The sequence below is a fragment of the Heteronotia binoei genome, chromosome 19 (genome assembly GCF_032191835.1).
Source record: "Heteronotia binoei isolate CCM8104 ecotype False Entrance Well chromosome 19, APGP_CSIRO_Hbin_v1, whole genome shotgun sequence".
NCBI classification, from domain to species: domain Eukaryota; kingdom Metazoa; phylum Chordata; class Lepidosauria; order Squamata; family Gekkonidae; genus Heteronotia; species Heteronotia binoei.
The window spans coordinates 38,614,772-38,629,723 of NC_083241.1; the positions used below are offsets into that span (position 1 = coordinate 38,614,772).

The 14,952-nt window shown below is 48.0% G+C and overlaps 2 protein-coding genes across 2 annotated transcripts in view; both read left to right on the forward strand.

Annotated features, from left to right (window-relative positions):
* Positions 1–14,952, forward strand: part of SNUPN (snurportin 1) — a 385,834-nt gene that overhangs the window by 245,401 nt on the left and 125,481 nt on the right. The window lies entirely within an intron of this gene.
* Positions 1–14,952, forward strand: part of CSPG4 (chondroitin sulfate proteoglycan 4) — a 119,229-nt gene that overhangs the window by 95,162 nt on the left and 9,115 nt on the right. Inside the window, exons 5-6 of the mRNA XM_060260061.1 lie at positions 1,334–1,510; positions 14,360–14,558. Of these exons, the coding sequence (XP_060116044.1) occupies positions 1,334–1,510; positions 14,360–14,558 (376 nt within the window). The remainder of the gene's footprint in view (positions 1–1,333; positions 1,511–14,359; positions 14,559–14,952) is intronic.

Genomic DNA, 14,952 nt, shown 5'->3' on the forward strand with positions numbered 1-14,952 from the left:
AGCAAGCTATCCCTCCCTCGCCCCCTTCCTCCCCATGGGAGGAGCCTCAACCAATGAAGAAAACAGAGGTTTTGCTCTGTAGCTCCTGTGTGATTGAGCAAGCCTGGCAAAGCAAGCTGTGATGCAGAAGGAGGCAAGAAAGAAGGAGAAGGAAGCAGATGACAGCCAGTTGCTCAAGAGCCTGATAGGAGCCCTCCAGGGGCCTGATTTGGCCCCCGGGCCACATGTTTGACACCCCTGCTAGATGGTTGTATTAGTAAATTGGTTGTGATAGTTTCCAATTTTGTCATCCTTTCTAGCTACCCCTCCTGTTTTTACTTATTCTGAATCAGTCCCTCAGTCCATCAAAATCAGTATTGTGCGCTCAGACTTGCAGTGACTCTCCAGGGTCTCAGGCGGAGGTCTTTCCCATCCCCTCCTGCCTGGTCCTTTCAAATGAAGATGCTGGGGATGGAACTTGGGACCTTCTGCATGCCAAGCAGATGCTCTGCCACTGAGCCACAGCCCCTCCCTTGTCTTCAGATATGTTTTGAACTGGTGTACTGTTCTAATGAGACAGGTATCGGTGGCTGTCCATAGATGATCAGGTTTGGGTAGTAATGCAAACTTATAAGGTCATGTTTGGATTTAAGTCCAGGGAAATTTGTGGCCAATCAGCATTGCTCTTTTTGTGATAGTACCGCTCGGATGCCTCTACCTCTTGCCGATCAGCTAAATGGAACCTACATTGGCAGGAGCAGTATACCTTTGAATACCCAGTCTCATAAGCTTCCCAGAAAACATTTCAGTGACCAGCAGTGTTCCCTCTAATCTGAGTTAGTGCGAGCTAGCTCCCAGTGTTTTAGCCTCCAGCTCACACATTTTTGTCTTCGCTTAGGAAAAATGGCCCTAGAGGAAACTAATTTATGCAGAAGCTCACAACTTTCATGCCAGTAGCTCACGGAGTAGAATTTTTGCTCATCAAACTTCACAGCTTTGAGGAAGTATTGGTGACCACCAGGGCTTTTCTTGTAGCAGGAACTCCTTTGCATATTAGGCCACACACCCCTGATGTAGCCAATCCTCCTGGAGCTTTCAGTAGGCCCTGTAAGAAGAGCCCTGTATGTAAGCTCTTGGAGGACTGTCTACATCGGGGGGTGTGGCCTAATATGCAAAGGAGTTCCTGCTACAAAAAAAAGGCTATGGTGACCACTGTGGATGCTGGACTCGGTGGTTTTCATCTTGAGCAAGACTTTGACACCAAGTTGGGGTAGACATTCCTGGACAAGCAACGAACTGCCCCCAACAAAAGCCAGATCCGAGGCCCTTCAGTCGCTCTCTTCTTTCCACCTAGGTAGAGCAGCAGCTGATTCAGTACGTGCACGATGGCAGCGAATCCTTCACAGATGGGTTCACAGTGGTGGCCAACGTCTCCGAGGTCAACCAGCAGAGCCAACCAAGGACAGTCTCCATCGAAGTGATTCCAAGCAATGACGAGGCACCGGTGGTGTTGGTCAACAGAGGACTCCAGGTATCTCTTTGGGGTGGGGGGCGGGACGGTGTTATGATCAGGCAGCCGTGCTGATTCTGTGAACTTGGGCAGATCACAATAGGGAGGGCAGGAAGGGTTGCATCGATGCTTAGATCTAGGGTTGTCAAGTCCAATTCAAGAAATATCTGGGGATTTTGGGGGCGCAGCCAGGAGACATTGGGATGGAGCCAGAAGCCAGGTTGTGACAAGCATGATTAAGCTCCAAAGGGAGTTCTGGCCACATTTAAAGGGACTACGCTTATTTTACATGCCTTCCCTCCACTGGAAATAATGAAGGATAGGTGCACCTTCTTTTGGGGCTCATAGAATTGGACCCCCTGGTCCAATCCTTTTGAAACCTGGAGGGTGTTTTGATGAGAGGCACTGGATCCTGTGCTGCAAATTTGGCGCCTCTACCTCAAAAGACGCCCCCCACACACACCCCAGGGCCCCAGATACCTGCAGATCAATTCTCCATAAGAAATCATGGAGTGCCCAGCATACATTTCCCTCCCCCCCACCACCGGCTTTCTGATGACCCTGAAGCGGGGGGAGGGCCTCCAAACTGGGGGATCCCCTGCCCCCCCCTGGAAATTGGCAACCCTACTTAGATCTCATCATGGCCCTTTCTTACATGCCCAGGGGAATGTTGCTTGCCACTTTGGAGTCAGGAAGCAAATGGTGAGAGGGGTGTTGCCCCCCACCCAACCCTCCCCAGTGGCTTTTGATCGTTTGCTGTCAAGCAAGCCACGAGGGCCCTCAGTTTGCAAAAACATGAGCAAGGCTGTTAACAGTATGATGTTTCAGAGGACGTTAATTCAAAGAATCTCCATAAGTTGGAAGCAGCTTGACAACTGCACTTAACATACACGGAGATGTAAAATGCAACCCAGGTTTTCAGGCTTCCCAAGGACACAGATCTCAAACAGCCTTCCTTATGCTTCCTGGTTCCAAGTTACAGCCGCACAAAATGTTGGATATTTTGGTTGCAATACCATACTTTGGCCACAGGAGGGCAGCATCGCTCGATTCCATTGCCTCAATAGGCAGCTTTGGCCACAGCAGAGTAACGTCGCTCCACTCCATTGCCTCAGCGGGCAGCTGTTCTTCCAGAGCATGGCAATATCACACTTTGGCCACAGGAGGGCAGCATCGCTCCACTTCATTGCTTCAATGGGCAGCTGTTCTTCCAGAGCATGGCAATATCACACTTTGACCACAGGAGAGCAGCATCGCTCCATTCCACTGCCTCAACGGGCAGCTTTGGCCACAGGGGAGCACAACGTCGCTCCACTCCATTGCCTCGGCGGGCAGCTGTTCTTCCAGAACATGGCAATACCAAACTTTGGCCACAGGAGAGTAGCATCGCTCCACTACATTGCCTCAACAGGCAGCTTTGGCCACAGGAGAGCAACGTCGCTCCACTTCTTTGCCTCGGCGGGCAGCTGTACTTCCAGAGCATGGCAATATCACACTTTGGCCACAGGAGGGCAGCATCGCTCCATTCCACTGCCTCAACGGGCAGCTTTGGCCACAGGGGAGCGACGTCGCTCCACTCCATTGCCTCAACGGGCAGCTGTACTTCCAGAACATGGCAATATCAAACTTTGGCCACATGAGGGCAGCATCGCTCCACTACATTGCCGCAACGGGCAGCTTTGCCCACAGGAGAGAAACGTTGCTCCATTGCCTCAGCGGGCAGCTGTACTTCCAGAGCATGGCAATATCGCACTTTGGCCACAGGGCAGCATCGCTCCACTTCATTGCTTCAATGGGCAGCTGTTCTTCCAGAACGTGGCAATACCAAACTTTGGCCACAGGAGGGCAGCATCGCTCCATTCCACTGCCTCAACGGGCAGCTTTGGCCACAGGGGAGCAACGTCGCTCCACTCCATTGCCTCAACGGGCAGCTGTTCTTCCAGAAGATGGCAATACCAAACGTTGGCCACATGAGGGCAGCATCGCTCCACTACATAAAAGTTCTGAAAATAGTGGGCCAAGATAAGCCTCTGACAGTAAAGCTGCCTGTAGTAGTGTTTCAGACTCTTTCATCTAAGAGACACCTCCCACATTCCATCATACAACGAAAGACTTCTTACAGCACTAAGTTTTCTCCATAGCGCCAGAGATCTTGGCCCACTATTTTCAGAACTTTTATAAGTGATTAAAGTTTCGATATAACATCTGCAAGATTGAAGAAATGATTTGAAAAATCCAAATCGTCTGCATTCGAAATTCGGACCGCACTAGCATTTTATTCTTCCCGCGGAGTTGGGTGAACATCTTTGAGCGCTTTAAAGACAAGAAATTGACACATAGGAACTGCGAGGGTTTTTTTATAAACTTTATTTCTATCCTTGCACATTGTATTTCAGATTTATGAACTTTTGTATAAGTGAAATGAGTTGTATTGTAATATTGGTGAATTAACTGTTGAATAATTATTAGACTTGTTAAGTATTTTCAGGATTCATTCGTTTTTTTTCCACAATATTTTGTTGTATCTTTGTACTTCCAAAGCATGGCAAAATTACACTTTGGCCACAGGAGGGCAGCATCGCTCCACTACATTGCCTCAATGGGCAGCTTTGGCCACAGGAGAGCAACGTCGCTCCACTCTATTGCCTCTGCGGGCAGCTGTACTTCCAGAGCAGGGCAATATCACACTTTGGCCACAGGAGGGCAGCATCGCTCTACTCCATTACCTCAACGGGCAGCTTTGGCCTCAGGAGAGCAACGTCGCTCCACTCTATTGCCTCTGCGGGCAGCTGTACTTCCAGAGGAGGGCAATATCACACTTTGGCCACAGGAGGGCAGCATCGTTCCACCCATTGCCTCAATGGGCATCTGTTCTTCCAGGGCATCGTAATATCATAGTTTGGCCACAGGAGGGCAGCATTATCCCACTCCGTTACCTCAGCGGGCAGCTGTACTTCCAGAGCAGGGCAATATCACACTTTGGCCTCAGGAGGGCAGCATCGATCCACTCCATTACCTCAAAGGGTAGCTGTGATTCCAGAGCATTTTATGTAATGGCTGAGAAATATCTTTGCTGTGGGGCCCAGGCAGCCTGTGGGTTTCTTTCTGTGCCCCCGAACTGTCCCTCCCTTGAGCTTCCTCACCAGTTCTTCAAGCCAATCATTGGGGGACCTCTGGGTTTGACTGTACCACTGTGGGCGAAGGGATGACACTTGGGTTGCCAGCCTCCAGGTGGGGACTGGAGATCTGCTTTTACAACTGATCTCCAGCTGGCAGAGATCAGCTCCCCTGGAGAAAATGTAACAAAAGGAAAAAACTGTATAAAAGTAACAGCTGTTGATACAAGTCTTGGCTTGCTACTCTATATTTTGAAACAAACCATTTATTATCAATATTATTGACAAAACACTACACATGAGATGCCAGATTTTAACAACACTGGTGAAATTACAATAGAGGGTTGATGTTACAGCAACAGCAGCACCAATGGATTGCCCAGGTAACTATCCATTTCATTTGCCTTCTTCAGGCTGCAGTACACTAGGTAAAGCCTTGAATTCAGTAATAGAATACCCAGTGTTTCCTTCAAATTTATGTTTAGACACTCTCCAGCTTTTACAATTGTTGCATAGACAGTTGCAGTTGGAGCCTCAGAGATCAACAGTCTTCCATTCGGGGTTACCCTTGGTCAGATTCAAAATCTCTCTGAGAAAATGGCTGCTTGGAAGGGTGGGCTTTAGGGCATTGTCCGATGCTGAGGCCCCTCCCCTCCCCAAACCCCGCCCTCTCCTGGATCCACCCCCAAAGTCTCCAGGGGTTTTCCAACACAGACCTGGCAACCCGAGATGACACATTGGAATTCTGGAAACCAGTCTGTCCTCCCAGACAGACTAAATTTTCTACTGGATGGAAGAATTTGCGCAGAGGAGCCTTCCGCCACATGTAACCGCCCTCCCTCCCAAAGGAGACCATGATCCCAAGCAAAATGACTGGGACCAGGGCTCCTTTTTTTGAGCCAGAAAGCACAAGAACACCGTTCCGGCTGGCTTGGTATCAGGGGGTGTGGCCTAATATGCAAATGACTTCCTGCTGGGCTTTTTCTACAAAAAAAACCCTGTCGGAAACAATGGTGATGTCAGGAGGTGTGGCCTAATATGCAAATGGATTCCTGCTGGGCTTTTTTGTAGAAAAAAGCCCTGTGTGAAACAATGGCCATGTCAGGGGGTGTGGCTTAATAGGCAAATGAGTTCCTTCTGGGCTTTCTCTACCAAAAAAAGCCCTGCTCGGGAAACAATATTGCCCCATCGTCTGCTGTTTGAGAGATGAGCGGGACACTTGATAGCCTGAGGAAAGAGCCAAGGAATGCAACTGTCCCCCAGCGAGCTCCTTCTCAACTCTGCACCTGTGCAAAGAACCTGAGCAAAGAACAAAGGCCTGTGGGCCAGAGCTGGAGAGGCAGGATCGTCCAGCCCATCAGAGAGCATCACATCATGGCTGTATTATGCAAGCTCCCTCTCTGGGGCCTGAAACGGATTCCAAAAATAAAACGATTGCAGCCGAAGGGACAGCCCACACCCCCCGCCCTTGGCATGCATGCGCCTGATGCTCTAGCATGCTTTTCCCAAGGCACTGTGGGTGCAGAGGCTGGCCATGGTGGATCAAACCAATGAGGGGGGAGAACATGGGACTGTTGCTTTGGAAGGTCAAGCCACATGTCGGTCCCTCGCTCGGAGCTGCAGAGGAGAGCAGCGACAAAAAATGTGAAGGAGATCTCATGGAGGGAGAGTGACTAAGGAGGCCGATGTTCTCATAACACATGACCTCATTGTTTAACAGATGCTCCACGGGATCACGGTCAGGTCAAGTTTCTGGTTTCAAGGTCTCGTGACAACCTTGCGGGTCCTCCCAGGGCGAGGAGGCTGTGTTGTGTTGTCTGAGCCAGAGAAAACAAATCTGTTTGGGGTCTCCAGTTGCCAGCTCTAGGCTGAGAAGCTCCTAGAGATTTGAAGGTGGAGCCAGGGGAGGGGAGGGGCAACCATGCCATAGAGTCCACCCCCCCCCCAGCAGTAAAGGGGGGCTCATCCATTTTGTCTGGAAGAAGAAGAAAAGGAGAAGAAGAAGACTATAGCTTTATACCCCACCCATGTCTCTGAATCAGTCTCAGAGCGGCTCACAATCTGCTTTATCTTCTTCCCCCACAACAGACACCCTGTGAGGTGGGTGGGGCCGAGAGAGCTCTGACAGAAGCTGCCCTTTCAAGGAGAACTCCAACGAGAGCTATGGCTGACCCAAGGCCATCCCAGCAGCTGCAAGTGGAGGAGTGGGGAATCAAACCTGGTTCTCCCCGATAAGACAAGACTCTACAGCTTAGAGGGAGTATTGGCTGTGACCAAGACGATGGTGGAACCTGCCATCAGGTGACTTGTGAAATACCAAATAACCTCTCCGTGTGCAAAAATATATCTATCTATTTATTTGGTATTTTGGATGCTAAACTCCCATGGTTCCTGTATTTCCTGATCCTCGGGTGACTTGTGGCAACCTTCTAAGGTTTTCAAGGCAAGAAACATTCCAAGGTGGTTTGCCGCGGCCTGCTTCTGTGTCAAGACGGTGTCATGGTCTTCGACAGTCTCCCCCTGGTGACAAAGATATCCCTTCCTTACCTCCTTCCCAATAATTTGAACCAGGACTGGTGTTCCGGCAGCCACTGAGGTCTGGTTGGAGGAACTGGGAAGCCATACGTTCCAGTGCACGCTTTAAAGAGAAGCATACTCACATAGAGGACCCCATCTGCTCTTCCCAACCAGCACTGAAGCATCACAGCATCCCCGAACAGCACCAAATATTGCCGCATGACTCTTCCGGCTCTCGTAGGAAGGCACGTCAGAAGCCGAAAGCATAAAGCTTCAATGCTTCAGGGCAGATGGGAGCTGCTGTGGAATTCTCCAGGCGATCCCTGTGAGGACGCGCACACAAACAAGAGAGACCTGTTACCCCTCCCCAGAGCTGCTCATGGTGTGTGTGGGGGGCAGGGGGGAGGGGAAATAGCGGGAAGGCGAGCTGCTCTGGATCCAAAGAGTCATTTGCTGGGCCACAAAATGTGCTCACAAAGAGGTAATTCCGAGGACGAGAGCCTGGAGCAGGAGAAGGAAGAAGAAGAAGAGGAGGAGAGGAAGGAGGAGGAGGAAGAAGAAGAAGAAGAAGAAGAAGAAGAAGAAGAAGAAGAAGAAGAAGAAGAAGAAGAAGAAGAAGAAGAAGAAGAAGAAGAAGAAGAAGAAGAAGAAGAAGAAGAAGAAGAAGAAGAAGAAGAAGAAGAAGATGATGATGATGATGATATTGGGTTTGCATCCCACCTTACACTCTGAATCTCAGAGCGGTCACAATCTCCTTTACCTCCCCCCCCCACACACACAACACACATCCTGTGAGGTGGGTGGGGTTGAACGAGCTCTCCCTTAAGCTGCCCTTTCAAGGACGACTCCTACAAGAGCTCTGGCTGACCCAAGGCCATGCTAGCAGGTTCAAGTGGAGGAGTGGGGAATCAAACTCGGCTCTCCCAGATAAGAATCTGCACACTTAGCCACTACACCAAACTGGCGAAGAAGAAAAAGAAGAAGAATTGGATTTATACCCCAGCCTTTACTGGGAGTGCCAGAGTGGTTTACAGTCTCCTTTCCTTCCTCTCCTCACAACAGACACCCTGTGAGGCAGGTGGGGCTGAGAGAGCTTTAAGAAAACTGCTCTTGAGAGAATAGCTCTGAGAGAACTTTTTGAATGACTCAAGGTCACCCAGCTGACGGAGTGTGGAGGAGGAGTGGGGAATCAAACCCAGTTCTCCAGATTAGAGTCTGCCACTCTTAACTGCTACACCAAACTGTCTCAGATCTTCACATGAAATCCACCCTGCTCTCACACACCATTTTCCTGGGTTTTTTTTTTTTTTTTGGCAAACTATAATCCCCCACCCTTCTGAGCTTTTCCATCTTCTTACCCATCCACCCAGCTCATCTCATCTCTTCTATCACTTCTTGGCTCCTTCGGCTGTTTTTTCAATGGATCGAGCAGGCTCTTTGTTAGCTGTTTTTCTACCTATCAATCAATCTGTTCAGCCCCCCCCCCCCCCCCCCCAAAAAACACAGATGCTGTGTTCTTGGCCCAGATTCCATTGCTGACTCCGGCTGCTCCCTTGAGCAGTTAGAATGTTTGTGAACGTTCCATGGACAAATCAACAAACTCACATGAATCGTTGAAGTCCATACCACTGCATTTGATTCAGAAGCCACGCCAGGAGTAAGCAGAATGCATTTCAGAAACGGAAATTTCAGCAGCAACTTCTTTTTTAAAAAAAATGCTCTAAGACATCTACTTTGCCTTATTTTGGGGAGGAAAATATAAGTTTCACTTGTGCCCTAGAACCAGGGAAGGCAGAACTGGCAGGAATCCTTCTTCCAAGTGCCAAAGTTTCTTCAAAGTTTCCTCTTTTAGATTCTTCCATGGAAAAAAAAAGTCTTCACAATGTACATAAAGCACAGAGTTAAAAAAAAAAATCACCAACGGAAATCTTATTTAAACTGAAAAGCTTTAAGGAAAATGTCACCCACTGAAGACCAAAAATGTCACCCATTGCATGCAGTTCTCAGATGCTGTGACTATAGGGTTGCCCTATATCCATTGGCAGGATATAGGACGGTGGCTCAGGGAGGGACGGCGGCTCAGTGGTAGAGCATCTGCTTCGGAAGCAGAAGGTCCCAGGTTCAATCCGCAGCATCTCCAAAAAAGGGTCCAGGCAAATAGGTGTGAAAAACCTCAGCTTGAGACCCTGGAGAGCCACTGCCAGTCTGAGTAGACAATACTGACTTTGATGGACCGAGGGTCTGATTCAGTAGAAGGCAGCTTCATATGTCCATATGTCCAGGAGGTGGGGGGTAGGGTTGTCAGCTCGTGGCTGGGAAACTCCTGGAGATTTGGGGATAGAACATGGGGAGGACAGGGATGTCCTCAAGCCCACCGGAGGAACTGATCTCTGTAGTCCGGAGATGACATTTTGCCCTCAATCAGGAATGGCTTCCTTCTAGCAAAAATAAGATAAACCCAAAGGGTTCCTATGACTAAATGACTATAATAATAAGCATGCATTTATTACAAGAAAGACAGACAAAAACTTCAGTCCTCAAGCCACTGAAACTCAGTCCAATAATAAAATATTCAGTTCATAGTAATCACATCAATTCCAGTAGAGGCAATGGATGCAGTCATATTCCAATGTCATCAAATCCCATGAAAAAAATATGTGTGCGACAGGACAGCTGGTATTCTGCTTCCTGTTTCATAAATTTCCTCAGGCACAGGATTATAATTTTCTGCAATTAACATTCAACATTATGCAGAGAATATTTAGCCAGCAAAATCCAGAAGGCTTGTGCATCTGGTAAGAGAAGAGGTTCAGGACTGGCTTGCTCCTAAATTTATACACAAATTGAGAGCATTTTGCCATCAAAAGGAACAGCTTGCTCCTGATATAAATATTGTAGAGAGCATTTTGCCAGCAAAATCCTGAAGGCTTTTGAATCTGGTTAGAGAAGAAGCTCAGGACTGGCTTAAGCTCCTAATATAAATATAAAACACATAAATTATACTGTAAGGATGAGAGATTCTGAAGAAAATAAAGGGGTTGCAGAGAGCACTTACACTGAATCTTAACAAGAGGCTGATAACCTTGAAGAAAATAGGAATGCTCCTGAGCAGGGGTGGAATTATAGCAGGAGAACCTTTGCATATTAGGCCACACCCTCTGGTGTAGCCAATCCTCCAAGAGTTTACAGGGTTCTTTTTTGTAAGCTCTTGGAGGATTGGCTACATCAGGATTGGAGGATTGGCTACATCAGGAGTGTGTGGCCTAATATGCAAAGGAGCTCCTGCTAGAATTCCACCCCTGCTCCTGAGGAAGACTTTTGATGAAATGAGCCTACATACAGGTGCTCGTTGGCTGGACCTTTCTTGGAATATTGTAAAATCGTACTTCTTTATAATGCATGTAAAAGATTTAGATGACTCTCAAAAAAAGTTTTACTAAATGTTGTTAGCCAGCATATCACATTGCTCAGGGCTTTTTTTTTGTAGCAGGAACTCCTTTGCACATTAGGCCACACACCCCTGACCTATATGACGCCATATTGTTATGTTAATTTTAATGTTATGTTAATTTTAATAATTTATAACTGTTTTAACCATGTTTTTATAACGTAAACTGATGTAATGTGTATTTTATGCTGTGAGGCGCCCTGAGCCTGCTTCGGCGGGGAGGGCGGGATAGAAATAAAAAATTATTATTATTATTATTATTATTATTATTATTATTATTATTATTATTATTATTATTATTATTATTATTGAGCCAACCCTCCAAGAGCTTACAGGGCTCTTAGTACAGGGTCCAGAGATAGAATTCTAGCAGGGGCTCCTGTGCATATTAGGCCACACACCCCTGATGTAGCCAATCTTCCAGGAGCTTATAGTAGCCCCTGTACTAAGAGCCCTGTAAGCTCTTGGAGGATTGGCTACATCAGGGGTGTGTAGCCTAATATGCAAAGGAGCCCCTGTTAGAATTCTATCCCTGGACCCTGTACTAAGAGCCCTGTAAGCTCTTGGAGGGTTGGCTCCATCAGGGGGTTGCGGCCTAATATGCAAAGGAGTTCCTGCTACAAAAAAAGCCCTGACAGTGTTTGTTTTTTTCGTATTGCCCACCTGGAGGCTGGCAATCCTAGGATGGTAATATGCTAACCCACCCGTACTGACATTGAAGCTCTGGTCAGTTTTATTTCAACTGCTGCCAGGACCAGACGGTGTCCACTGTGAATTATATGCAATGATGAGGCGATGAGTGAATATTGAGATCTGTATCGCCTCCAATCCAAAGAATTTATACAAATGGTTTTACTCATGGATCGTTTATTTCTTTTTATTAATTTATCACAAAATTCATTTTCCCCTATCTTTCTCTGTGGTTCAAGGCAGCTTACAGTAATAGCTGTGGTTAGTCTGTGACAATATTTACTTCTTGAGAACTTAAAGAAGACTGCAGATTTATACCCCGCCCTTCTCTCTGAATCAGAGTCTCAGAGCAGCTTACAATCTCCTATATCTTCTCCCCCCACAACAGACACACTGTGATGTCAAGACAGTGTGCGGCTGCAATAAAAAAAGGCCAATGCCATGCTGGGAATTATTAGGAAGGGAACTGAGAACAAATCATCCAGTATCATAATGCCCCTGTATAAATCGATGGTGAGGTCTCATTTGGAATACTATGTACAATTCTGGTCGCCGCACCTCAAAAAAGGATATTATAGCATTGGAAAAAGTCCAGAAAAGGGCAACTAGAATGATTAAAGGTTTGGAACACTTTCCCTATGAAGAAAGGTTAAAACGCTTGGGGCTCTTTAGCTTGGAGAAACATGATAGAGGGGTGACATGATAGAGGTTTACAAGATTATGCATGGGATGGAGAAAGTAGAGAAAGAAGTCCTTTTCTCCCTTTCTCACAATACAAGAACTCATGGGCATTCAATGAAATTGCTGAGCAGTCAGGTTACAATGGATAAAAGGAAGCACTTCTTCACCCAAAGGGTGATTAACATGTGGAATTCACTGCCACAGGAGGTGGTGGGGGCTACAAGTATAGCCAGCTTCAAGAGGGGATTGGATAAAAATATGGAGCAGAGGTCCATCAGTGGCTATTAGCCACAGTGTGTGTGTGTATTGGCCACTGTGTGATACAAAGTGTTGGACTGCATGGGCCATTGGCCTGATCCAACATGGCTTCTCTTATGTTCTTATGGGTGGGACTGAAAGGGCTCTCACAGCAGCTGCCCTTACAAGGACAACCCTACCAGAGCTATGGTTGACCCAAGGCCATTCCAGCAGGTGCAAGTGGAGGAGTGGGGAATCAAACCCGGTTCTCCCAGATAAGAGTCCACATGCCTAACCACTACACCAAACTGGCTCTCTTGTTGTCCACAAAGAGTTTTTAGAAAATGGGTAGGGTTGGATGGGGGCTTTTACCTAGTAAGGCTTCTGATTGGCCAGTGCCGATTTGATTGGCTGTGCAGATAAAAATCTTCACTGTGTGACTGAAGAAAAGCTGCAGCAGCTGTAGGGCTGCCAGCCTTCAGGTGGGGCCTGGAGATCTCCCACTTTTACAACTGATCTCCAGCTGGCAGAGATCAGCTCCCCCCAAAAGAAAATGGCTGCTTTAAAGGGTGGGCTCTATGGCGTTGTCCCATGCTGAGGGCCCTCCCTTCCCCAAACCCCACCCTCTCCTGGATCCACCCCCAAAGACTTCAGGTATTTTCCAACACAGACCTGGCAACCCTAGGTGGCCATTTTGTGGCCATCTCCACCTCATGTGGCAGCCATTTTGTGGCTGGGCCCCACACGCTGTGTCAGAATTCCAAAGGCGCTCGCAGACTCTAAAAAGGTCAGGGACGCCTGCGATACAGGAATGTTAATTTGATGTCTAAGGCTTCTTAAGTGCACACCCAGAGCCGGCTTGACCAGAATGTTCCAGACCAGAAAACTGTTTTTGGATGCCCGAGTTCCAAAATGTAAGCACATCATCACCCGAGTGATTCCTGCAAGCAAAGTCTGCAGTTTTGGGCCAAGCATTGGCACACGTGACCTGGGCGTGCCGTGTTTGAACACAAGCACGGCAGCCTGGGCCAAAAAGTAGCTGAGCCATGACATGGGAACAATGGCCCCAGAGTACAGCTTGCTTCCTTTTGGGTAGAGTTGCCAACCTCCAGGGGAAGTCTGGAGGTCTCCTGCAATAACAGCAGATCTTCAAATGATGTAAATGAGTTCCCCTGGATGAAATGGCTGCTTTGGAGTGTGAACCTTATGGCATTGTATCTAGCGTTGCCAGGTCTGATTCAAGAGATATCTGGGGACTTTGGGGGTGAAGCCAGGGGACTTTGTGGGTGGAGCCAGGAGCAAGAGTGTTACAAGCATGACTGAACTCCAAAGGGAGTTCTGGCTACCATACTTAAAGGGACTATGCACCTTTTAAATGCCTTCCCTCCACTGGAAATAATGAAGGATAGGGGCACCTTCTTTGGGGGCTCATAGAATTGGATCCCATTGTCCAACCTCTTTGAAACTTGGAAGGTGTTTTGAGGAGAGGCACCGTATGCTATGCTGCAAATTTGGTGCCTCTGCCTCAAAAAACAGCCCCACATAGCCCCAGATATCTGTGGATCAATTATCCATTATACCCTATGGGAATCAGTCTCCATAGGGAATAATGGAGTGCCCAGCAGACATTTCCATCTCACCCCACCCCCTCACCCCTGCTTTTCTGATGATGAAGTGGGGGGAGGGTCTCCAAACCAGGGGATCCCCTGCTCCCAACTGGGGATTGGCAACTCTACCCCCTCCCCAAACTCAGTATCCATGAGGCTCCACCCCCAAATATCCAGGAATTTTTCCAGCCAGCTGACAAAACTATAAAGGCTGCCATTTAACAGGATAGGAGCTCAAGCAAAGTTCTTTTCTTTAGACATGGCCAGCTTGGTGCTCTAAGTTGGGAAGCACCTGTCAATTTGGGGGGGGGGGGATGTGGAGCCTGAGAAGGGTGAGGTTTAGGGCGGGGAGTGGCTTCAATGGGGCCTGATGCCCTAGAGCCCGCTCTCCAAAGCAGCCATTTTCTCCACGGGAACCAATCACTGTTGTTTGGAGATCAGTTGTAGTTCTGAAAGATCTCCAGGCCCTGCCTAGACGTTGGCAGCCCTATATAGTCCGTCACTCGCTCAGGCATTTTTAAATGATGGATTGACTAATCCCATTCCCTCCCCATTTCTCTGCTCTTCCTGTCAGATGCTCGAAGGCAGCACAGCCGAAATTACTACGGAGCTGCTCCGAAGCGAAGACGAAGACACGCCTCCGGAGGAAGTGGTCTATTCCATCAGGACTCCGGTCAACGGGAAAGTCGTGCTGAAGTCGTCACCCCAAAATACAGCCCTGCGGTTCTCTCAGGCCCAGATCAACAGCCGGCTTGTTCAGTTCATCCACGAAGGTGTGTGCTCAGAGGCAGGGGTGGAATTCTAGCAGGAGCTCCTTTGCATATTAGGTCACGCCCCCCCCTGAGGTAGCCAATCCTCCAAGAGCTTACAAAAAAGAGCCTTGTAAGCTCTTGGAGGATTTGCTACATCAAGGGGTGTGGCCTAATATGCAAAAGAGCTCCTGCTAGAATTCCACCCCTGCTCAAAGGAAGGAAACCTGGGTTTGACAGGATAAATTCTGGGGTCTCCCTTTCTAATGTTCCTTAGACAGTCAAATCTCAGAGAAGGGGCCAATGTGTTTCTTAACTGCAGTTCTGGAAGCAGAAAATAGAATTTCTCGATACAGCTAGTACATTTTTACCCTGCCCGTTCTCTAAAGACCACCAGGGGGCGACATATTTCTCTCCT